General features: G+C 39.6%; 1 protein-coding gene across 1 annotated transcript in view; it reads right to left on the bottom strand.

Moving 5' to 3' along the window:
• Positions 1-6,591: 6,591 nt before the first annotated feature.
• Positions 6,592-26,942, bottom strand: part of meox2a (mesenchyme homeobox 2a) — a 36,387-nt gene continuing 16,036 nt past the window's right edge. Inside the window, 1 exon segment of the mRNA XM_052016640.1 lies at positions 6,592-6,816. Coding sequence (XP_051872600.1) covers positions 6,592-6,816 — 225 coding nt within the window.

Here is a 26,942-nt window from a genome sequence, read left to right on the forward strand (position 1 = left end):
GATCTGCCTCCACTACCTCTTCAGGCAGCGTATTCCAGACTCCATCTGTATGAAAGAATTCTCCCCCAGATCTACTTTAAATCTCCTCTCTCTCACCTTGAAAAGCCTCCCATGGGATAAAGATATCTACTCTATCTGTCCCCCTTATAACTTTATATGCCTCACTAAGGTCATCCCTCAACCTCCTCCACTCCAAACAAACCCAGCCTACCCAGTTTCTCATAACTGTAATGCTGCAATTCATCCTGGTGAATCTCCTCTGCACTCTCCTCAGCGCAAGCATATCCTTCCTATAAGCATGGCAACCACAACTGCACACAATACTCTTATAACCCAATGTTTTATAAAGCTGTAACATGATGTACCAGCTTTTATATTCTGCACAATGGACAGTGAAGGCAAACATCCCATATACATTCCCATATACATCACCTTATCCACCCATACTGCTACTTTCAGGACTTTACCCCAAGCTCCTTCTGTTCAACACTCCCAGTGGGCTATCATTTACTGAGTACATTCTACCAAAATATATCACCTTGTATTTGTCAGGATTAAATTCTATTTGCCTTTGCTCTACCCAACTTTCCAGCTGATCTATATCATGGCGTGGTCTTCAACAACCTTCCTCACTATCTGCACCACCAATTTTCAAAACATCTGCAAACTTACTTATCGTACCTCATACATTCACATCCATTGGATAGGCCACATAACTTGTTCTGTTCTAAGCCCTGTCATACCTGCTGGACAGAGGAATAGATTCAAGGATGTTATCAAAGCCTCTTCAAAGCAAAAACTCAATATCCCCACAGACTCCTGAGAATCTCCAGCCATGACTACTCTAAGTGAAGAAGGAACATTTTGTTTGGCACTGAGAACCACAAGTCCATGCATTGAGACCACACAGAAACCATGCATGAGTGGCAGAAAGAGTGCACCACCTGACAAACCTCCCACCCACTGACCCCATCAGGCACCTCCTGTACCATCTACACATCCCACAATGACCTCATCAGTCATCTCATGATTGAAGTGGTAGCAAGGCAACCTCTATGCCAAAGGACTGCTTAAGAAAGAAACTTTACAAATGTTTTTTTTATCTTAGTCCATCACAATGCTGCTTTTGTTTTCAATTGACTTAGACTATCAACCAAAGCAACTCGACTGGTACCTCTGTATTTACAGATGTTATGCTGTCATCTTCTGGTGCACAGGACTGCAGTCTGTATTGCATTTCCTTATATTTACATCAACCAGAATGATTTATCATGCGTAAGAATAAAAATGAAGTGAATTGCTATTAGTTTGCATTGAATTTCCACCTCTTGAAAGTCAGCCGCTGGTGATTTTCCCTAATGCATGTACTTTAATCCCTACTGCTTGCCTTTGTTTACTGAAGGTGGATACAAAAGTAAGTAATGCCAAAGAATATAATCCAGATACAATCTGACAAGTTATATATTCCCTTTTTTATATTTTCCTCAATAAAAGGACAAAATGGATGCTTTAAAACGCATTTAATCTGGTTCTGGCCTGCAATTGTATTCTTTAATGCATAAAGAAAATGCAACAGAATTCTTCAGATAATTAATATGTACCCCGGTGCAATAATGTTTGTGTGAACTTATTCTCAGCACATCACAAACTTGTTTAATAATCCTTTCATTAAACAGTGGAAACAAAGTGTAGGCAAAACCATTTCTTTCATAACCCTAGTCACAACAGAGTATTAAGACAGCTTTATGTCCAGAGGGAAATTATTGTGATAGAGCAAAGGTAGCTGAAACTTAATAAACAATATATTGCTAAGGTTTGACTACTGCACTCCTCCACTGCACTGGAAAGAAGCCATATGTTTCTCAGGTGATTGCTGTTTAATACACTGCATTTAAGTCTGCATGAAGTCTATTAAGTAAATAGCACAATAATTATCTCAGATGGGTAGCTAATTGAACAGTTTCAGTTTGGTACCTCATGAACTTGTCTGTATTTTATCTCAGAGACCATGTAAAATCTACCATTGCTCTTAATTAAGGGATAATAACACAAACCTGAGAAACAAGATTCAGGAGAATTATTTGCTTAAAGGGACAACACCTTCATGAAAATGTCTTTGCCAAAACGTTTCATTTCTTGGCTTGTTCAATGTGAGATTATGTGAATATTATGAAAAAGTGTAAATGCATCACTTGCTTGTGATACCAGCATGCCACAGGAAACAAGCCCATTTATTATATTCCTGCAATTCTTACCCTGAAACTTGAACACATAAGATTAGGGAAACGTTCTGGACCACGTCTGAACCCTTCCCACACTCTCACCTGATAGTTGGAAACTTGCCGGGCCTTAAACTCACAGCAAGTCAGATAGGTTTTCTGTTAATCATGCAATTGTCCTTTCCTTTGTGAATCATCACAGACAGCAAATGCAAAGTATATACTTACGAGGCATTCAGTGAAGTGGATGAAGGCCTCAGCAGCAACCTGACCTCATGTGACAAAGTGTTGAAATCTCACCCCCTAGAATGCCTCTGATAACGTTTGATAGAAGACAAAGCTGAGGGCTGGAGCTTTGCTCTTTGTCAAAGCTGTTCATGAACTTAAGAGTTTATACAAGTGTCATTCAGACACATTTAAAAAGTATTAAAATTGCTGTTAAAAATTAAAAACAGAGATTAATTAACAAGAATAAACATTCATTAAAACATAAAATCACTCACAGATCATTAATTGTGTTAAACTAAGATAAAAGCATTAAAGAACCATTGGCGCCAGATCGTGGCAACACTCGCGGGCTGCCCCCAGAACACTCTACGCAAAAGATGCATTTCACTGTGTGTTTCTATGTACATGTGACTAATAAAGATATCTTATCTTATCAGTGATAGGCAAATTATTTTAGAAGATTCTTAGGGATAGGATCACACCTGGAAAAGCATAGACTTCTAAGGGACAGTCGGCATAGCACTGTGCAGGGGAGGTCATATCTTATAAATTTGATTGAGTTTTTTGAGGAGGTAACAAAGATAATTGATGAGGGTAGGGCAGTGGATGTCGTATACATGGACTTTAGTCAAGCTTTTGAAAAAGATCCAGAAAATTAACGCACATGGGATTCATGGAGACTTGGTGAATAGGATTCAAAATTGGCTTGGCCATAGAAGACAGAGGGCAGCAGTGAAAGGGGTGCTTTTTCTGACTGGAAGTCTGTGGCCAGTGGTGTTCCATGAGGATCAGTGCTAGGACCTCTGATGTTTGTGCTTTTATATAAATGATTTAAACAAAAATGGAGGTGGACTGATTAGTAAATCGGCAGACAACACAAAAATTGGTAGAGCTGTGGATAGTGAAGATGGTTGTCAAAGGATTCAGCAAGATATAGACCAGATGGAAATGTGGGCAGAGAAATGACAGACGGACTCTAATCCAGACAAATGTGAGGTGTTGCACTTTGGGAGGCAAATTGTAAGAGGAAGGTATACAGTAAATGGCAGGAGGTTTAGGAGCAATAATGTCCAGAGGGATCTTGGGATCCAAGTTCATAGTTCCCTGAAAGTGGCAACACAAGTAAATAGGGTGGTAAAGAAGGCGTACACGTGCTTGCCTTCATCAGTCAGGGTGTTGAATATAAAAGTCAGTAAGTTCTGTTGCAGCTGTGTAAAACTTTGGTTAGGTCATATATGGAGTATTTTGTGCAGATCTGGTCACTGCATTATAGGAGGGATATTGAGGCTCTGAAGAGGGTGCAGAAGATATTCACCAGGATGTTGCCTGGATCAGAGAGTATTAGCTATAACGGGAGGTTGGGCAAACTCGGATTGCTTTCTCTGTGCATTGGAGGTTGAGGGGTGACCTGATAAAAGTATATAAAATTATGAGAGGCGGACATAGGGCAGAGTCAGAGTCCTTTACTCAGAGAGGAAATGTCAAATACTGGAGGGCCTAGCTTTAAAATGAAAGGAAGAAGGTTTAAAGGAGATCTATGTGGATTCTTTTACATAGATAATGGTAGGTGCCTGAAACACACTGCCAGGGGAAGAGGTGGAAGCAGATATGATAGCAACATTTAAAAGGCAGTTAGACAGACATATGAACAGGCAGGGAATGGAGGGATATGGACTACATGCAGGCAGATGTACAGTTTAAACTGGCATCATGGTCAGCACAGACATTTTGGGCAGAAGGGCCTGTTCCTGTACTGTACTGTTCTATGTTCTAATAATTATTTAACTTTCCTATTCTGCACGCTGGGAATTCCCATTCTTATTAATGGGTTCCCAAACCATCACCACGCCCGAGTTGACAAAAGATCAGAGGGATGATTCCCCAGTGTAATTTTGGGAAACCTCAGCCAGAGTGCCTCTGGACTTCAGTGGGGGAATACAGCAGATGGTACAGCAACATCTATCACTCAGATTACAGATTTCAGGTCCAATATGTTTTCTGTCAATACTATTTATGTGCTTTCATTTGTCACCTATCACAAGATGCAAAGGCAAAATCTTTGCCTGGGATTGTTTTTTTCTATTGTTACTAGTATTCCTCTTTTTGAAGCTAATGCATATGCACAGCATTATTGTAATATTATCTTCCCCATGAACCAGACTTTTTCAGAGTTAGGATAATCATTCACCCAAAACATTCAAAACTTTACAATGTAATTAATCAATCTCTAAGCTTTAGACATCATTTGCAACTAATTATATCGTTCAATTTTATAAAGCATGGTGACATATCAAATACGAAGGTAATATATCTTGAGTACGAAATTATCCTGAAGTCATTACAGTTATACACTGGTAAACCTCTGAAGGAATGCATATTCACATTGGGGACACACTCAAAATATTTAACAAAATACCATATACACAAAATAAAACAAAACAGTGGAAATGATGTAATCTCTGAAATCAGACAGCGTTTATAAATCTTTCTGCTGTTAATTTTATTGATTATACATAATAAAGCAGGAACGAAGAAAGAATATTCGGCCATTTAGTTCACCCTGTCATTAAGCATTACATGCAAGACCCATGCTCCATTTGTCATTCACTTTATTCTAACACCAAGTTCACATCTCTCCATTTCCTGATAAATCAGGAATTATGTCCTCAATTTTTCAATTGAGGTATAAAGTTGTACTTCACTCCTGATTGCTCTTCCTTCTATACATACCATAAATGAGACAGTGACTGAAATTTGATTTGGTTAGATGTGCATATTATTCAACAAATTATTACATTTCAATAAAATGTGTAACATCTAATAAGTACATCCTTCGTTTTGTCACAAGTTATTCCCAACAACAATGCCAAACAATTATTTTGGGGCCAAAAAGAATTCTACAGTGCTATTTTTACAGCTCTAAATCTGGCATGCATTAAACATGAGTGCAGTAAATGGTACTGATTGTCAACATTACATATTTTAGAAATGCTATATAAACTCCTCAGATGTTCGATAATGCCAACAGGCTATTTTGCTAACCACGGGTAAAACAGTTAATCAAGTGTTCATCACTGAGCTAACACTAATATGAGTAGTATCAGTTTTGTATTGGAAAGTGTCTAAGGGCATTGCATAGAATAGATACTCCTCATAATATTTTCTTTACTGTTAGAAATAGCTGGTGGAGAAGCTATTTAACAAAAATGGAAAATGTCATTGAAATGCTATTGAATTTTTAAGAAAGATAAATGAAAAGGAAAACAGTGTTTCCATATTTGTATAACCTTCCAATTACATGATACATGCATTTTTCTGAGAGAATTTGATAAGATGTAAACAGAGGAGAATTGAACTTTCCAATACTGAGCTGAATGTTGACTGATATCTCTGACGTGAATGAAATGACTGACAGGGCAACAAATTAAACAGTTATTACTTGACTTTGATATCATTGCTGAAGCACAAAGGTAGAGGTGTTTCAAGGCTTTGTTGAGCAGATATTTTTTAACTTCATCAACTCTTACGGTGTGTATCAGGACAATATACACAGTATATATATATATATATATATATATATATATATATATATATATATATATATATATATATACACACACACTTGTGTATGGCTGCTGCCTGAATAGATACTTCTCTATTGAAATTGAATAAGTATTGCACCTATAATTAAGAATACTGGTGAAGGCATCTGCATTTTATAGCTGTCTCTTTCAGAGCACTATTTAAAAATTTCAATTACATTGAAATACTACATTTCCCATTATTGGGTGAGGATATTTTCTATGGCAAGATTGTATACTCATTCTTTATAAATGTGTTGGTAACTTTGCTTCACTGATTACACAGGAGAAAGCTTTCCCATTGTTCGTCCTTGGGTTTCTGTAACTTACTTTTTGCCTTTTAAACGTCACTTCCATTTTTTTAATTTACAGTGGAAGTCAAAGCATAAATTCACAAATCGTGCAATCGTCATATGCAAATATGGAATGCTCAGAGGCTCTGATGTTTGCACCATGTCCACAAGGAGTTCACACATGGAGTCTGTAAGACAATATGATTTACTTCCTCCTTGTGCCATTACTTTCCTGAGTATCTGTTGAGATTTGCTCTCCTTCTCCATACATCACAAGTGGCCAAGTTCAGTGCTGTGATCACTGTCCTGGCTTTCATCATTTGATAGAATGTCTCCAGCATGATGACCACCTGATGTGGCAATCCCAGAGAGCTCGGAGGGCAGTAATGTCCCTTTCTTCACATTAACTAGTTCTTTTTCCCTTGCAACGGCTCCTTGTTGACCTCCTTTAACGCGTTTCCATTTCATCCTCCGGTTCTGGAACCACACCTTCACCTAAAATAAATTTAGAGCTGGTTATCATTTGAAGGGATGTCAACTTCGGTTATGCACTATGCTGGTGACAAGAGGGAGAAGCATCAACTTAATGACAAAGCATTTGGTAAACCTTTTTACACTTTTGCACCAAAGTATTTTCACAAGAATCATAACGCAGCTCATTAATAACTGATTCAAAAAATGAAGGAAAAATATCTTTTGCTCTTCTTGCTTTTCTCAATTAACAAAACAAAAACAAACTAAGCATTTTATAGGGAAGATAGTTCCACTTTGAGGGTAAAGTTTTGCATGTAATTTCTAAATAAAGTAGTAAACAGATTTTGTGGAGACATAAGGGACTACAGATGCTGGAATCTGGAGTGAAAAATAAACTGCTTGAGGAACTCAATAGGTCAGGCAGCATCTGTAGTGGGAAATGGACAGTCGACATTTCAACTGGACTGAAAGAGTAGAGGGAAGATAGCCAGTATAAAGAGGATAGGAAGGGGTGGAGCAAGAGCTGGCAAGCAATGGGTTTTGTGGTTAGTTAGTTGAATATTGACCTTTCATCTCACTAAGACTTCCCAAACACTGCTCTAGCTAATCAGACCAAAGGTGTTTGTGCAAAGCAGCCCATATGAAGCCAGTTCACATGTTCTCAGTTCAATTCCTAGTTGGCATGAAATGCATAATATGAACCTATGGAGAAGTGATATCTCATCTTCCATGTCATTCACAGAGATTATAGATAACTTTTACAGAAAATATCATTATTGTATATAGAATTCTCCTAAAGTTAAAACTGGGGCACATTGTTGGAACATAGGAATTATCTAACAATGTTAAATACCAACCTGGGGATGCTTATTGCTTCAAACTGGGTGCCAAAAGTGCTGAACATTCCAATGCTCACATAAGTCAACTTGATGAGATAATTACACATAATAGATAAAACCAAAGAAAATTACAACAAAGTTACGAAAAAAAAATGCATAACCCTTCCTAAACCACTATTTAATCTTTAAATAGAATGTTGTGTCCAAATCTGGGCATTAAGTTTTGGAAGGATCTCAAGACCTTGAAGACCATGCAGTTTAGATTAGGTAAATAGTCTCAAGGATAAGAAACTTCAATTATGTTCAAGTTGTTCTCCCTAAAGTGGACAATCCACAGGTGTGATTTAAGAGCACCGTTGAAAATTATTGGAAGGTTTTGATATATTGGATGAGACATTTTTATCCACAGGCTGATATGTTGGGAACAAGAAGACACTGTTTTAACATAATTGATGAGAAAAATAAAATGGAAGATGATGACAATATTAATGCAAGTTTTTTTTACCTTGAATCTGTTGCTTGAAAGGCTAGTGGAAGAATATTCAAACATAAATTTCTAAATAAATGTAGGCTTTAAAAGAAAGCATTTAGAGAATTGGTTAACTAAGAATGGGGGAGTGTGTCTGAGCTTTTTTAAGAAGTCAACATAGTTCAATGGGTTGAATGGCCTTCAGCTATATAATGCATGTATATAAATGGGATACCAGTGAGGTATCTTATATTTGTGGAATAGTTATTTGCAAATATCTAACCTCTCTCAAAAAAAATTCACTAAACTAGTGTCACATGTTTGCTTTCCAGAGTCAGATACTATTTTAAGCAAAATAATACACTGAATGTTAACAAACATCTGGAGAAGGGAAACACATGAATTGATAAAGATCAGTCTTTTAATTTGTCTTTAGTGCCTGGCCAAAAAAATAAAGAAGAAAGCAACCCATATAATGAAAGGAATATTAATGACACTTAAAATTACTGCAATGTGTTTCTCTAATAAATTACGATAATTTAAGACATTACTCAATAATTATGACCCTCTTGCATACTAATAGCTATGTTTTTTTCAGAAAATCCTGCAGGATTACACAAACAAGCAAAATGTAGTTATCAGCTATTTCTAGACCTCAAGCCAGAAATTCCTGATGTAAACTAAACTGCCTGCTTGGTGTTAGCCAACACGGCACTTGGCTGGACAGCTGTTGGTATCATCAGTCTGTGACATTTCTACTGCCACACAGGAGGAAACATGTCTTCAGGCAGCCACTGGAACACTGAGACCAATCACCTAGATCACTTTGTACCGAAGAAGCTTTCGTCTGGAAAAATGGCAGATGCTGGAATCTGGATGACAAACACTATGATGCTGGAGGAGACACAAAAAATTCTGCAGATGCTGGAATCTGGAGCAATACACAAAAAGTGCTGGAGGAACTCAGCAGGTCAGGCAGCATCTGTGGAGAAAAGCAGGCGGTCAATGTTTTGAGTCAGGAACCTTCTTCAGGACTGAAGATAGGAAAGGGGGAAGCCCAATATATAGGGGGAGAAAGCAGAGCAGTGATAGGTGGACAAAAGAGGGGAGGCGGGGTGGGCACAAGGAGGAGATAGGTAGATGCAGGTAAGAGATAGTGAAGGCAGGTGCTGTCTCTTACCTGCAACTAACTATCTCCACCTTGGGAGGCAAGAAGAGGAGAACAGATCCACCAGGGGATGGGTAAAAGGTAAGGAGGAGAAAAGAGGGGTAGAGGAAAGAGAGTTAGGCTAGGAAAGGGAAGAAAAGAAGAGGCATGGTTGGGGGTGGGTGTGGGGGGGGGAGAGATGTGGGGATTACTTAAAGTGGGAGAATTCAATGTTCATGCCGTTAGGCTGCAAGGTTCTAAGATGGAAAACAAGGTGCTGTTCTTGGAATTCTCCTGGCAGTGGAGGAGGCCGAGGACTGACATATCAGTGATAGTGTGGGGGGGGGGGGAGTTGAAGTGACTGGCAACAGGGAGATGTAGATCGCGGTTATGGACGGAGTGCAGGTGTTCTGCAAAATGGTCACCTAGTCTGCTTTCTGTGAAATGGCATTCACCTCCCTGATTATCATCCTTCCCCCCACCATAGGTGCAACACCTGCCCCTACACCACATCCATCACCTCTATCCAGGGACCCAAACAGTCCTTTCGGGTGAGACAGAGATTCACCTGCACCTCCCTTAATATCATATACTGCATTCAGTTCTCCAAGTGTATCCTCCTCTATATTGGCAAGACCAAGTGCAAACTAGGTGACCATTTCACAGAACACCTGTGCTCTGTCCGTAACCGCGATCTGCATCCCTCCGTTGCAGTCACTTCAACTCCCCCTCCCACACTATCACTGATATGTCAATCCTCGGCCTCCTCCACTGCCAGGAGAATTCCAAGCGCAAACTGGAGGAACAGCACCTCATTTTCCATCTTGGAACCTTGCAGCCTAATGGCACGAACATTGAATTCTCCCACTTTAAGTAATCCCCAACCCCCCACACCTACCCCCAACCATGCTTCTTCTTTTCTTCCCTTTCCTAGCCCATCTCTTTTTCTTCTATGCTGCTTTTTTCCTCATTACATTTGACCCATCCCCAGTGGATCTGCTCTCCTCTCCTCCCCCGCACCTGCCTATCACTATCTCTTACCTGTATCTACCTGTCACCACCTTGTGCCCAACCTGCCTCCCCTCTTTTGTCCACCTATCACTGCTCTGTTTTTCCCTCCTATATATTGGGCTTCCCCTTTTCCTATCTTCAGTCCTGAAGAAGGTTCCTGACCCAAAACGTTGACTGCCTGCTTTTCTCCACAGATGCTGCCTGGCCTGCTGAGCTCCTCCAGTATCATAGTGTTTTTCATTAAGCTTTCGTCTGGAGCTGCTATTGGTTATTTTTCTAAAATACTGCAAATGTATTGTTTTCTTGTGGCTGTAAGGCTGCTTTTTGCCAGTTGAGCTGATCAAACAAGTTATTAACTAATCAATCACTTTATCAAACTGCTGGATAGCATTTGGTGACAGAATGGTTAAATTGCTGAACTAGTAGCTGGAGTTCTGAACCACTGATCCAGAAACATGAGTTCAAATCCCACAGTGGCAGCTGTGGAATTTAAATTTAAGTAATTAAATAAAAAAAGATGAAATTTACAGAGAAAGCTGTTTTCAGTAATGGTAATGATCATGATAAACTTCCAGACTATCATAAAATCCCATCTGGTTCACTAAAGTTCTTCATGGAATGAAATCTGCCATGCTTATCCAGGATGGCCTATATATTCTTCCTCAGCTCAGGAGCCAATAGGTTTTTAACAACAAAAAATGTGAGCATCGCCTTAGGTGCCCCTGAGCAGTAAATGAATAAATAAAGTCCCTAAATAAAGATGCTCACTCAGCACCATAGGGATGGTCTGGATACAATCTGAAGGGAGGAGTAGAAATGAAGCCAATAAAGAGCAAGCATGAAATTAAAAGCAGAAAGGAAAATTTTCTCCATACTCCATCACAATTACAGTATTCCCTTTTCTGGCTTGAGCTGTTTTTCACCACCTGTCATTCCCTAGCTCACACTCCTGGTTCCCAAGCCTCTTCCAGAGCTACTCTTGGCCCATGAATAAAGGAGGTTTCTGAAGATGGCTTTCCTTGGTTAGTTCTTTAATGCTTCCCTCTCACTTCGTGTGAAAGTTCTGACCTTCTGCATCGCACCTGCCTTTAGACTGCACAGCTAAGCAGCAAAGTTGAAAGAAGTGATAAGGATTTTACAACCTTCACAAATTGAATACATTTCAGTTATAAATCAGAAAAGTTATCAAACTGCCAAATACACAGACTGGAACTTTTTCAGGGATTCTTCCTAATGGCTGCCATAAAATTTATGGGAAATTGGTGGAAACCCACAGACACTTTGCATAAAGCATTTCTATCCATATTCCACAATTATTTTCACTGCAAGGGAGAATTCCCAAGGAAATGTTCAGTAATAGTTGACGTAAAATAATGGAGGAGACCATCCATATCCTTGTTTCTTCATCATTGTTGGATCTAAATTCTAGAAATCCTTACCCAATGGTGTGAGCACTTCCATCAGAAGAATTGCAGTGGGTCAGTAAGATGGCTCAATATCACCTTCTCAAGGTCAATTAGGAATAGGGAGTAAATGCTGGCCTTGTCAATGACTCCACATTCACTAAATTAAACTTTAAAAGACTGCAGTCACTGGTTTATAATCTTCATTTAAGAGTGTTATGATAGCTGGCAAAGTTTTATTGATTGTTTATTTTTAATGGAGAAACTCACTTCACTACAACAAATAAATTTAATTGGCATTAAAGATCCAATAAATAGTCACATTTTTTGTATGTTGACAATTCATATTAAGGGAAGACTGAGGCAGTTTTCCAGTCTAATATTCCCAACAGGGTGTGTTAGCAGGGAGTCCATCTGAGGACATCGCACATGTACAGTCCATACGCTTTCTGTTCCTTAATTTTACTAGATGGAAAATCATAGATCCTGTCTGATATCCTGTTATCTGTTCTCTGCCAGAACCATTCCCTGCTGCAGGATTACTCTTTCTATGTAATTGCAACAATATTTATGAAGAGCATATTCACAATCCTCTTCATATAACATACATGCAAAAAAATTCCAACAGGGTTAGCAGAATTTAGTCCGAACAAAATAATGATAAATGCTCCATATTGAGGTGTAGGAGGTAGAGGGGATAAATTTCCACTTTGTGCACAAATGGATAAAAATTAGACTTGAATTCACATTAGTTACAGACAGCTTAGTTTTCCACTAAAATTACTTGTATAATCACAAATGTAAAGTTTTCCCTTGAACAAAAACAAAATTGTTCAGCATGATAGGACTTATTTTAAATTTATTACTGCTGTATTAAAAAATTGTGTTTAAAAGCGATAATCCAATGCAGTGTTATTAGTGCAGCTAAAATAGATTTATGGGAAAACAATATTCTTTTACGTTAAGGGTGCCTGATCCATCACCTGTGAATAGGCTGATCTTAAATCAATGACTTTAAAAATTACATTGATTTCATGGGTGTATATTAGTCAAATTCTTAGTAAAAATCAACATATTTTTACTATGTAAAATTTTTAGAACATTTCTATTTGTGCACGGGTGCTGAAGAAAATAAACAAAATTTCAGAAATGAAACTGAGATAACTCAGGGATTATAAAAACCCAAAATACCAAAAATGCAGTTGCCCTTTGATGACTTTGCATATGCAGGTGTTCTTGCAAATACAAGTTTATTTGTAATTTGTAAAGAACCTGAATGCTGGTGCATTTGCCTTGATTTTTTTAAGCAACCCAATTTTACTAAACAATAAAAAAAAGGAATAAAACCTCCAAACTGAACCAAAAACAAAAAATAATTGTTCCATCTCAAAATGTAACATAATAAGAACATGGCTTGAATAAGAGGCAGTGTATCCAATGAAGATCAAGAAAGGCACTGAGATGGTATGGACACCTTTCAAGAATAGAATCAACGAAAATATAGAACTGCATGGGAAAAGAAGTCAAAGAAGCCCAAGGGATTAATGGATAGACAATATCAGGTCGGTTAGCTACTGCAGATCAAACAACAGTGAATTGAATTAATTCAACCACATCATCACTGCTGAGTACTGAATGGGAATTTTGTATTATTGGTGTTAAATCTATAAATAGCGTGCTTAATGGCTGAAGTGGAGTTCAGCCATAGAGATCTGAAAGCACTAGATTTGATACTCATTTTTTACCGACAATAGTCTGGATAGGAGATTTTTTAAGAAAGGAAGGAGAGAAATAAAACCACATCTGAGACCAATTAGCCTGACATGAACCGAGAATGCTGGAATCTATTATTAAGGAAGTGGTAAGAAGGCACATAGAAAATAATAGTAGAATTGGACAAAGTCCACATGGATTTACGAAAGGAAAATCATATTTGACAAATCTGTTTGAGTTTTTTGAGGTTGTAACTGGTAGAATAGATAAAGCTAAGGCAGTTCATGTGGTGTACATTTGTATTTTTAGAAGACCTTCAAAAGAGCTCCAAACAAGATATTATTAAAGTAGAACAATTGGTATTTGGGGTAACAGAGAGCACACAGAGAGCAGAAATTAATGGGCCAAGTTCAAATTGGGACTTTGTGACTAATGGGTGTCTCAGATTTGATGCTGTAGCCCCCAGAAGTTCACAATCTACATCAATGGTTTGAATGAGGGGACAAACTATAGCATATTCAAGATTTCTGATACAAAGCTAGGTGCCAGTGTGGACCATAAGGAGGATGTACAGAGGTTTCAGGGAGATATAGACAGGTTAAGTGAGTAGGCAAGGACATCATATTTGCAATATAATGTGGAAAATCCTTTCTAAGGAAGGATATTACTTCTGATAGAGGAAGTCCAGTGAAAATTCACTGGATTGATTTCTGATTTGGCCTATGAGATTAAGCAGACTAAACCTGTACCCTCTTGAAATACAAGAGACTGCAGATGCTGTAATCTGGAGCAAAAAAAAACAAACTGCTGGGGGATCGTAGTAGATCAGGCAGCATCTGTAGAGGTAAAGCAATAACCAGTCCCCAATGCAGGGTCTCGACTTGAAATGTCAACTGTCCCTTTGCCTCCACAGATGCTGCCTGACCTGCTGTGTTCCTCCAGCAGTTTATTATTTTTTGCTCTATGCTCTCTTGAGTTTAGAAGAGTGATTTGTAATGTACTGAATGGCAGAACGGGCATGAGGGGCCAAATGGCCTACTCCTGTCTCTGTTTCTTAGGTTTTTATGTTGTGGGAGGTAACACGATAATTAACAGTGGACTGGCTGAAGAGAGAGACGCCCATCATGATTCTCTCTCCTGCTTGCTACAAGATAATACATATTGAACTCCAAGTAAGCTAGAGTTCTGACCTCCAGTGCTGTCTGTGCAGAGTTTGCATGCTCTTTCCATGCTTTGCCTCCAGATACTCCTGTCCCACAGATATACTGTTTGGTAGATCAATTGACCAATGTAAATTCCCCCTGGGGGTTGGTGGATGGTAGTACAGAGCTGATGGGCATGTGAGTGAGGATAGATCACAGCAAAGTAATTAGAATGGTTTAGATGGAATTGCTCAGGAGCCAGCATAGACTTGATAAGCTGAATAGCCATCTTCTAAGTCATAAGAAAATGTGAAATATGAAATGCATTTCTGGCAAGTGTACAGAGATAGATGCCAGGTATGAAAAGGATCAGATTACATTGTGACACTTAGCATGGTAGACTAGCCCACTAAGTCATGCAGGCCGAGATACCAGGAAGTTTTATTGTTGGTTAATGCTTGTGGCATGAAATTCCAAAAGGATTCAGTGGCTTTTGGGAAAAAGGTTAAACTTCAAGGTAGAACTATTCACATAAAAAAGACCAATGCATATAAGCTCGAAAGTTATTAGAGGCAAAGCAATTGTAAGAAAGGTTGCTGTATTTATATGCAAATCTTCTCTGCTCTTTTACACAGGCACTAACCTATTTATGAGTTGACAATCAATTAAAATAGCAGAGAAATGGATCTGTTATGCTTTTGTCTGTGTTCTTATGAAGTATTGTTCAACGTAATTTGCAAGGTATAATATTTAATTCCTGTGATTGATTGATTACTTTCATATGATGTAAGCTGACCTTTTCCAAATCCTTTTCAATAACCTTCTATTCGAATATAGAGGAGCGGAGTTAATGACACAATAATGCTTTTAACCGATGAATACCACAGCCCAGCTTTTGTTCAGTTTTTAGTTAGTTTTTGTTTATTATTACTATTTGGTTTGTTATTGTTCTTTTCTTTGGTTTGTTTTTTTTCATATTTTTTTAAATTTAATCAAATTTCTTTTAAAATCTTTTTCATGCTCAATTATCAAGAGATTGGTGGGTTCAGATTACACATTTTACTCTTTGTATACATTAACTGTTATTATTGTAATCCCGATCTCTTGGTATCATGTGTATAATTACTACTGTTATGTTTATTAACTTAAAAATTAATAAAAAGATTGGAAAAGAAAGAAAGACTGATTACTAAAGTGAAATTAAAACTAACATAGTTTTCCAATTAAAATTTAATAAAAAATGGCAAACACATATATTTTTGTACAGCTTTCTTATATTATGGTTTAACGGAGACTGCTCTGGATTAGCTAGCATTTCTACACCAGTATAATATGAAAGATTGATGTATTAATTCACCTGTTGCAGAATATCAACTGCTTCTTCTATTTCCTTAGTCGACAAGTTGCTTCATATTTATGTCTTACAGAATGATGAATAAGCTGTTGCTTAAAAAGGTAGCCAATGAATAGTTATTAGTTGAGACCTTTGCTGTCTCTGTGGGCCCAGACTTTGACAACTTGATTACTTTTCTTAAATGCCAACCTATGCTATGGATTACGAGTTAAAGAATACATTAGTGGGCAAATGGCAAATTTTTGTTTGTATGATGAATTATTAAAATGTAAATATTTCAATGACAAACAGGTTTGTTTAACTAAATGTGTCTCATTCTCTAAATAATCAGTTTTTCAAGGTCCTTTCTAATTATTGCCACGGTGAAGTTATATACAGCATCTGAATACTTCAAGGCATCATTTCATGAAATTCATTGCATTGCTATCGCATATAAAGGGTTAATATGGCATAGCTATAGTATATTCACTAGGGAATATTTTTCTCTTTTTCTCCCCGTTTCAATACTTTGGAGCATTTATTTTCACGGAAAAGTCTTTGAAATGTGTTAATTTGTTTTGTATTTTGAAACAAAATGAACCCTTGAAGATTTAAAATCCAGGAAAAGGAGGGCAGTTTGGAAGGTGGGACAACCAGATACTGTATTTCAGTGGGAAGGTTCATGAGTCACTGCAGGGGACACTGTAAAAGGGTGTTACCTAAGTAAAGGCAGAGAAGTGTACCATGGTGAGATGTCCTGCAATGAAGTACAGTCCATGACAGTAAGCAGTTCACAGGACAAGTCCATAATCTGTTCAGACAGCATGAGGGGTCCAGTTCACTGGAACATCAAGACAACCACTCTGCCATTACAAGAATCCATGGATAGTGGAGGCAAAATGCTCAGCATAAGACCCTGTAGTGAGGCAATTTTAGTTGAGTCTGGCATATACAATACTGAGAGGCAGAAGATAAGACTGTACAAGTTCTGGGAAAGTCCTCAGTGTCTACAAGACTGTTGTCATTACAACATTGCTGAATGTACTGAATCAAGCAGTGACTGAGTTGGATGTTTTAAGAGACAACTACATCATGTGGTGGCAATTCAAAAGCCATGAAGATCCTAAGAGGGATATCACAGCAGGCATAAACTTACTGAGGTAGCCTGGTGCAGCGTAGCCTAACTACAACAGGAGAGACAGCAGAAATCATGGAGGACTAGACAGTCTTGGAGACAACTCAGGAAGGAGAAGTCAAAGAAGATGACTTTATGATTTCAAAAGGGACAACAGGAAAGGAGAAAGGTCCTGGGTATGCAAGAGATCAGAGTCGAATGCAATGTAATATGAAATACAATGTAAAAACAAAGGCACAAAGATGGAAATCCTGAAGAAGCACAAAGTAGATTAAGCTTGTGCTCTCCAGTAATGTATGAAATAAATGTATATTTATGGCTACTATGGTAATTGATATGTGTTATCAGCTTCTTGTTGAGATTTAAGTTTCCAGTTGATGTTTACAAAATATATCGCACAATCTGCCTAGTGTAATGTGTGGTTATGAAGACAATTGTCTCAAAGTCAGAATGACAGAACAGGATATGAGATCAGATGTGCATGAAGCCTGCCTCGAGAAATGATTCACAAAGGAGGGTTCGTGTACATCTGGTCTCAAACAAATCTTAAGCCTAAAGCCAGTTTGAGGCCCAAACCCTAGACACCTTTTCTTGTATAAATTACACCAACATAGAATGGTGCGAGGAGGAGAGCGCATTTTCTCTTTATAATGAGCACACTCTTCCTGTCCCGTGCACTGAGAAGTATGAGCCATTTTGCACCAAACTGATAGCTGCAGCACCTAATCATCTCTAGGCCCTGGTATCCACTTCAGTTACAATAGGGCTCTATTACATACCAGAGAACTCAGCCATGTAACGAGACATTGGGCAGAATTGGCACAGGCCGTAATATTAGACGCTTGGACCACTTACTGAAATAGCCATGTGGACAGCATTGCTGCAACTGAGAAAATATTTAAGGCAAACATCTATCAGGTATGATTGGGCAGCACCAACAGGTTAATGAGGCACTCAGCACATAGTTCTATTACTTTTAAAATAGCTATGGAAAATGACAGAACTGGTCCACAGGTTCAAGTTCTAAACTGGGGCAAGGTGAATTTTGATGGTATGAGAGTGGAGCTTGCAAAGGTTGATTGGAGTAGGTTGTTTGCGGGCAAAGGGGTCACAGGCAAGTGGGAGGCTTTTAAAGGTGAGATAATGAGAGCTGAAGGTCTGCATGTTCCTGCTAGAGTGAAGGGCAAGGCTGGTAGGAGCAGGGAACCCTGGATGAAGAGGGATATTGAGGCCTTGACCAGGAAAAAGAAGGAGGCTTGAGTCAGGTATAGGCAGCTGGGATCAAGTGAATCCCTGGAGGAGTATAGGAGATGTAAGAATGTGCTCAAGAAGGAAATCAGGAGGGCAAAAAGGGGCACGAGATAATTTTTTCTGAGAAGACTAAGGAAAATCCAAAGAGATTTTATAAGTATATTAAGAGAAAAAGAGTAACTAGAGAGAGAATAGGGCCCCTCCAAGACCAAAGGGGACACCTTTGTGTGGAGCCACAGCAGATGGGCAAGGTTCTGTGTTTTACCATGGAGAAAGACATGAAGACTTCAGAACTAGGAAATGTAAATGTGGAAGTCTTGGGGATAGTCCGCATTACAGCAGAGGAGGTGCTCGATGTCTTAAAAGGTATGAAGGTAGACAAATCTCCAGGGCCTGACCAGGTATATCCAAAAACATTGTGGGAGGCGAGAGAAGAAATTGCGGGAGCCCTGGCTGAGAAATTTGCATTGTCGTTAGCCATGGGTGAGGTGCCAGTAGATTGGAGGGTAGTGAATGTTGTCCTTTTATTTAAGAAGGACGGCAAAGAAAAACCTGGGAACTATAGACCAGTAAGTCTTTCATCTGTCATAGGTAAGTTACTGGAGAGGATTCTGAAGGATAAGATATATGTACATCTGGAAAGACAAGGTTGAATAGGGGTAGTCAGCATGGCTTTGTGCATGGGAGATCATGTCTTACAAATTTGATTGAGTTTTTTGATGATGTAACCAAGAAAGTTGGTGAGGGCAGGGCAGTAGACGTGGTTTATATGGACTTCAGTAAGGCCTTTGATAAGGTTCTACATGGTAGGCTGCTCTGGAAGGTTAGATTGCATGGAATCCAGGGAGAGCTGGCTAATTGGATACACAGTTGGCTTGATGGTAGAAAGCAGAAGGTGAATGGAGATCCGTGACGAGTGATGTGCCTCAGGGGTTGGTGCTGGGCTCATTGTCGTTTGTCATCTATATCAATAATTTGGACAAGAATGTACAGGGCATGGTTTGTAAGTTTTCAGATGACACTAGAATAGGTGATATAGTGGACAATGAAGGAGGTTATCAAAAATTACAGGGGAATCTCAATCAGCTGAGTAAGTGGGCTGAGGAATGGCAAATGGAGTTTAATTCGGATAAGTGCGAGGTGTTGCATTTTGGAAAGTCACATCCAGGTAGGACTTTCACAGTGAACAGCAGGGCCCTGGGGAGTGTTGTAGAACAGAGGGACCTTGGAGTACAAGTACATGGTTCCCTGAAAATGGAGTCACAGGTAGACAGGGTGGTGAAGAAGGCTTTTGGCACACTGGCCTTTGTTAGGGATTATTCTGGAGTTATGAAATTATGGATAACAGATATTAATTAAAGTGTTGACCCAAGACACTGCAGAACCAGTCTTCAGGAAATAAAACCTGTTCACAGTTCAACTCTAACTGATGCTTTGGGGTCATCTAAACCAGTCGTTGGGTGTGGGACATTCTGACTGTGTATCATTGAAACTATGCAGGGGAAGACAATAGATGAATGTTCATGTTAATTGGTGGTCATTGAAAACTTCAGGATGAGATCAGGGAAGGCATTAAGTAGACATCTCCTGTATTAACGCATTATTAAAGGTGTATCCCTGCCACTTAATGCACTGTTCAGGACAGGTCTGTTTTGTCACTTAATATTCTGGCTAGTTGTATATCCAGGGAGCCATCTTTCAACACTGTAACAAAAGAGGTATATTTTGGGTTTCCGGAGTTTGTGCTTAGAAGTTCTTGAACCAGCTACTAGTACTTTAATATTCAAAGGGGTTCTGCTGCTTAGGATATGCTCCCATTGTAAAAATGTAATTTTGCGCAGTTACCTGTCTACATTCAAAATGTTAAAGTTAGGTAGGTGATTGTAGTCATTGAAACTGTCATTGTTTATTGTCATCTTTGTATTCGTAAGGTATAAAACATTGTGTGAGGAGAGCGAGATTCTCTCCAGTAGATCTGCTGTGTGAATACAGACTTTTATATTTCCCAGTTACAGCTTTTGTGTAGCTCAGTTTAGTCAGTCACAGCAACCTTTATAAGTCAGGGCATCGAGTATAAAGGTTGGGAGGTCATGGTGTGGTAGTACAGGACGCTGGTGAGGCCACACTTGGAGTATTGTGTTCAGTTTTGGTCACCCTGCTATATGAAAGATGTTATTAAACTGGAAAGAGTGCAAAAAAAACTTATAAGGATTTCGCCAGGACTTAAGGGACTGAGTTACAGGGAAAGGCTGGACAGGCTTGTACTTTATTCCTTAGAGTGTAGGACACTGAGAGGTGATCTTATAGACATGTATAAAATCATGAAGGGCACAGATAGGGTAAATGCACTCAGTCTTTTTCCCAGGGTTGGGGAATCAAGAACTAGAGGGCATAGGTTTGAGGTGAGAAGGGAAAGATTTAATAGGAAGGGGCAACTCTTTTATACAAAGGGTGGTATGTATGTGGAATGAGCTGCCAGAGTAAGTGGTTGAGGTTGGTACAATAACTTTTAAAAGACAGTTGGACAGTTACATGGATTGGAAAGGCTTAGGAGGTTATGGGCTAAATGCCAGCAAATGAGACTAGCTTGGATGGGCATCTTGGTTGACATGGACTAGTTGGGCTGAAGGGCCTGTCTCCATGCCGTATAACCATATGGGTCTATGACTTGATCTCTTACTCTTTTTTATGACCCAGTGATTACTTCTAATGTAGTGCTAAAGAGCAAAATTTCCCTCATTCTAGAAATCATCCCCATGAACACTGTCTCCAGATTCTGATCCCATTTTGGCTTTACTGGTTTCCATCGAGGGTAATAAATGGAACATGGTCAGAGTGGGTAACATTGGCCTTAATTCTTGATTTGTGAACATTTCATTTGAAAGTGTACATGTCAATGTAAAGTCAAGATAGAAGCGATCATATAAGGTGCAATCAGATAGCTTCTCATATCCTGCCATGGTTCATTGATGAATAGTGGCCTCTGAGATGTGATAGCATGCGATGTCCACTCAGATCTATCCCTCTGACAAGTACATAATATTTCTGGCAAAACAGGCCTGTGGTAATTTCTACGCTTGTGTTCATTTGGGTAAAAAATTGTGTAGAAATGCTATCACATTACGACGAAATATGTAATGCTATTGAATTACAAAGAAGCATTCCTGATGGCTAATATTGCCAGTGGAAATCTATAAAATTGTGCATTACATCCAGTAAACTATTTAGTCCTTTTTACTTGTAAATTTGATTACTGCAAAGCAATTATCTTTCTACTGTTGTTGGAGTGGGCTTTAGGCTGACTCAGAAGATACACGTCCCTGACTCAGAAGGTACACAATTCAAAACTCAGTACAGACAGTCGAATCAGTTGAGGAAGGATGACACTTCAGGAAGGATGACAAGCCTGACAGAGGGTGAAGAAGGGGTTTACTGAAATGGAATTCAGTTATGAAGAGAAGCAAAGAATTTTCTCCTTCAAATAGAGAAGACTAAGAGCAAACTTAATTGGCGTATTCAAACCCATCAAGCCATATGAGGCATGATATTTTTTTATAGCCTTTCTTACATTTTGCAATCTTACAGCTGTGAGGTGAGTACCTTACGGGGAATCATCCCCAGGACACGTGTGTCTGACACATTGAACCCACTGAAACTGCTGCACCCCTGACTGCAGCTGTTGCCCCTCAACACCTATGACCATTGACCCACTGCCCTCCAACTCCAAGTGCCACCCACCCCCCCCACTCCAGCCATCACCAACCCTCAGTGAATGCCACTAATCCCCTGATCTCTGCCAACTCCCACTACTGCCCCCCCCCCCAGCTACCATCGCTTCCCAGAATCCCCCATGACTTCTGCTACCTCTTCATTCCCTCCGCTTCCCAGTAGTCTTGACCCTGAAATCCTCCTGATTTTGGCTACACACTGCTGCCCCTGACTCCTACGGTCACCCAGATTCTTGTTATCCCTAATTTTACCTGCCTCCCCCCCCCACCATCTCTCATCACCCTGTGACTCTCACTGCCTCCAACTCCTCCTGCACCAGCTTCTGATTGTCCAAGTCAAGCTGACTGACTCTTGATGACCTGACTCCACTGTTCCCATTCCTAAAGGCCTGAGTTCTGCACCATCTGCACCTTATGACTCCCACTACCCCAACTCTGGGGCTCAGTAGTTATGGATGTGCCATGCTCTGGGATCAGGCTCAATTAAAGAGCATGGGTAAGGGCTTGTGGGAATTTTGGGATAAAAATTATAATGAGTTTAGAAAGGCAGCTTACAGGTCAATGGGAAAGAAGCCTGGCAAGAGCCAGGGTGGACACAAGGGAAGAGAGAGGGAGGGAAGGGGAAGAGAGAGGGGTGAAAGAAGAAGAGAAGGAGGGGAAAGGTGCAGAGAAAGGAGAGAAGGGAAAGGGAGAGAACAAGAGAGAAAGAAAGAGACAGAGAGAGAGTGGATGAAGAAGAGATAGAGGAGCGAGGGTGATGGGAAAAAGAGCAGGGAGGGGGAAGAGAGGAGGATTGGGTGAGAAAATGGGAGGATGAACGAGGAAATTAGGGGGACGTGGAAAGAGAGGAAATGGGGAGACAGAGAGAGTGGGGAGGAAGAAGAAATGGGAGACACAGATGTACAGAAGGAGGGGGAAATGCAGGAAAGGCCCAAGCTCTCCTCGGCAAGGAGTCTGGATGTCTTTGAGAGCCAGACCTTTGATTTGCTTCTTGCTCTCCAGCCACTAGCTCAGGCAGCTTTCCTTCCAACTCCTTTATTCCTCTCTCTCTCACACACTCTCTCTCCACCCACATCTACTGTCTAAGAACTCACTCTTTGCCCCACACACAATCTCTTCAGTCCACATTCCTGCTTCCCCCACACCTCTACTCCTTCTCTCTTCCCCTACTCAATCCCTCTATTCCCATCCAAAATTATTTCCTTTTTTTTCTCCCCACCCTTACCCTCTCCACTCCCCAACAGCCCTGCACCCCCCTTCCACTGCACTTTCTGAAAGCAAAGCATTTAAAGCATTTTCCTTTTGGCAATGTTCAAAAATATTAGAGTTGCATTATTGTTGAAAAGTGTGACGGAAACCACAATTAAGTCTTAACTTCCAATTAAATTTTTGAATTGTTTGACATTCCTAATTATAATGTTGGAATATTAAAAATGGTGATAATATTATGCTACATTGTGCCGGAATGTTATAATATTAAATTTGCTAATAATACACATAGCAAACAAAGAAGTTTCTATTTGTAGGTTTCAGTTAATAAATTGGTCAAAATTCTGTATTTTTTCTTCCATAGCTCTGATACTATTTCTTGCTGCTATATTTCAAAATCTACCTTTGGAGTCACAGCTGAATTTCCTGAGGGTTTGAAGCATTGTTTACGGGTTTGAAAGCTCTTGTATATAATTTGGACTCAAAAGTGGCTGTCAGGAATGCATGTTTCAAATCATGATTGGTTTTAATAACAAAAGGAATCTGTTTTCAGTGGCAGATGGGTCAGGAAGCAGAGGACACAGAGGTAAGATGATTGCCTAAAAGAATCAACAGCTTCTTTACTCAACGTTTTGTAAGCAATGGGTTGTTGTGATCTGGAGTAGGCTATCAAAGGAAAGCTCGAGCTGATTCAACAGTAAATTTCAAAACGAAACTGGATAAAGCATTGAACAGAAAGATCTGGTAAAGATCAGTTGAGTTGGAGAACTGGACATCCCTATCAAAAACTTGGAACAGCTAAGGTGTGCGAAATGACCTTCCCTGCTGCATCCCACTGTGAATCCACATTTTTTGGAGAATTGGAACTCCTTCTTTCAGTTCACTTTTCAAGGAAAGTATTAGTATTCCTATATGCTAAATCTTAATCCTTTACTGAGGAGCATGTTCATCCTGGGACTTCCCAAACTCATTCAGGTGAAATAGGTGCAGAACAGTGATGACAACTGCAGTATGACTCTTACACTGTGGTAAAAATAAATTAACTGGGCTTGGTCCTGACACTGTGCTGAATTAGCTCATCATGTCAAGGTTGGAAGGTACAATTAGTTTCACTTCCTGGACTAGCAATCGACTCGTTCACTCAGCTAAATGATTTCTTGTCCTTCCCTTTGAGGAGAGAGGGTCAGTCTTCACTGTGATCCTCCCCCTCTGTTAAATAACCTAACAATACTCACTGTGTGACCTCACAGATGATGAATGACAACTGGATATGAACCTGAAGGGCTGCTGGCTTGTAATTAACAACATATCAAAGGGAAGGCGGTTGCAGGAGCAATTTTATAATCTAAGGGATGAATTTGATTCTCAGTGTCTGCTGGTCCTAGTGCAAGTACAGATTGTACGTTATTGAGATGTGCGATGAGCACCTTTCCAGCAGTGAGTTATTATTTCATTGCAGGTTCAGTTTGTTTTTTTACACATGTACGAGCATCATACTGAAGCCCCAGGAAAAAAGAATGCATGTCCTGTGCTAAATTTGCACTCCAATCAACCAATAGTAAGGGAAGCAAGGGCAGAGGAAATTAACTGTGTAAAAACTCTCATTTATCCCCTCAGTTTCAGAGGACTATAGAAAAACAAAGGACTGCAGATACTGGAATCTAGATGAAAAACACAATGATGCTGGAGGAACTCAGCAGGCCAGGCAGCATCCATGGAGAAAGGCAGGCGGTCAACGTTTCAGGTCAGGACCCTTCTTCAGGATTGGTGGTCCCCTGACAGGTTCAGGGGACCATGTTGGATACATGGATTAAAACTAATGTTAGAAGTTGAGCAGATGACCAGGTAACCCATTTTCCTTTGTGTTATTGCAGAGTAAGGAACAAAACTAGCAGCAAATTACAACTTATTCAATGGCTGACCCCTGTCCTAACTGCGTCTCTTTTCAACTACATTGTCAGTGAACAGAAAATTATCATACTTGAAAGTTGCTTCATGACTTGGGCAGCCTATTTGGGATGTTTCAAATGAAAATCAAATGACAGTAGATTAAATTGAATTCCTTGTGATGCGGAATCATTGAGGGAAAACATATGGAGGAAGTGCAGGCCTCAAGAGTTAATCCCTCACCTCTCTTTAAATGCATCAACTAAAATGAACTGATTAACAGTTCATTCATCCAATTTCAGTTTGTGAGATCTTGCCAGTGCAAATTATTGCTGTGGTTACCAACATGACAACAGTCACTAAATCATTGATAGCAGAAGATGAAGATCAAAGGTTGAAATTCGTTGTCAGTCACTTGCCCTAAATTCACATATATAATTGCAGTTAAATATTGTACTCAACTTTCAAAATTTTGTTCCAGATTGCAGAGGAAGTCGATTTCAAAAACAGAACACAACATGGAGCCACCACTATGTCAGTGAGTTTGGGGCAAGAAGTTGAGAACAAGTTTCTGCCCTATTTTTCAACTGCCTTTGCAGCTTCCCTCCTTTTATCTCTCACCCACCAAGTCAAATTTCCCATGAGATTCTTGTCAGCCCTGAACCTACATCTTTCCTTGGTTTACTTCCCATAATTGCCCTCACCAAGAAAATCTTGTCCACGCCACCCAATTGCTACTCAATTAACCCTATTCCCACCAAACTGCTAGACACCCAATTCACTTTCTGGTCCACTGTGTTAACTGATATTCTTACTGGTTCTCAGATATTCCTTCCTCCTTTCAATCCCATCTTTAATAGTCCACTCTAAACCCTTCAGCCATAAGAGTTACTATCTCCTCTCCAAACACCATTATCTCTCCAAAATCCTTGAACATGCTGTTGTCTCCCAATTCTGTTTCCTGATTCCATGTTTAAACCTCTCCAATTTAATATCTGTCCTCATCATTTCACTGGATCATCCCTTATCAAAGGCACAAATGGTATTGTTTGTGACTGTGATTACGGTAAACCTTCTTGACCAGTCTACAGCCTTTAATAAGCATAACCACACCATCCTGCTTAAACTTCTGTTTGCTGCTGTCAAACTGGATGTCTTTGCTTGATTTCATTTCCTTCTATCTTGCAATGGCCAGAGAATGACCTGCAACAACTTCTCTTCTCACTCCTGCACCACTGTCCAGGATTAATTCTCGACCTCCTAATATTTTTCATCTACAGTATATGCTGCTTCTCAGCAACATCATCTACAAATGCATCATGATCTCCATCGATATCGATGGCATCTTCTTCCATCTCACCACCATTCTTGACTATTTCAGTGCTCCTAATGCATTCAGCTGCTTGTCCAAGATCCAGGGCTGAAATTTCTTCCATCTAAACCTTGAAGCCAATGTCTTCAATTCCATAGTCTCTGTTCACAAGCTGTAAGGCACATTAAGTTGTCTGAGTCCATTACAACATACCGATATTATCTGTTCCTTTCTCCTTTCCTCAACTAGGGATCAGCCTGCAGAGGCCAGCAATAGGTTAAGAAACAGACCTTCAAAGCAAGGTAATGAGACCAAAATGAGGTGTCCCAGAGGGAGAGCCTACTTGAGTTTAGGGGCCATGAAAGACAGTCCGTTATGAGTAGTCCAAGTCAAAGACGTCATTTGGATAGTGACTTGGTCATATCAGAGCAAAGAGTTTACACAAACCTTGATGACAAGCAATTCGATAGAGCCTGTTTGAACCATATGAGAGAGCCAATTCACAGAAGTTTCAGGGAAACTGTGTCACAACATGACACCATAAACAAGTGAAAAGCAAAAAGGTTGA

The sequence above is a fragment of the Pristis pectinata genome, chromosome 5 (assembly GCF_009764475.1).
Source record: "Pristis pectinata isolate sPriPec2 chromosome 5, sPriPec2.1.pri, whole genome shotgun sequence".
Taxonomy (NCBI): domain Eukaryota; kingdom Metazoa; phylum Chordata; class Chondrichthyes; order Rhinopristiformes; family Pristidae; genus Pristis; species Pristis pectinata.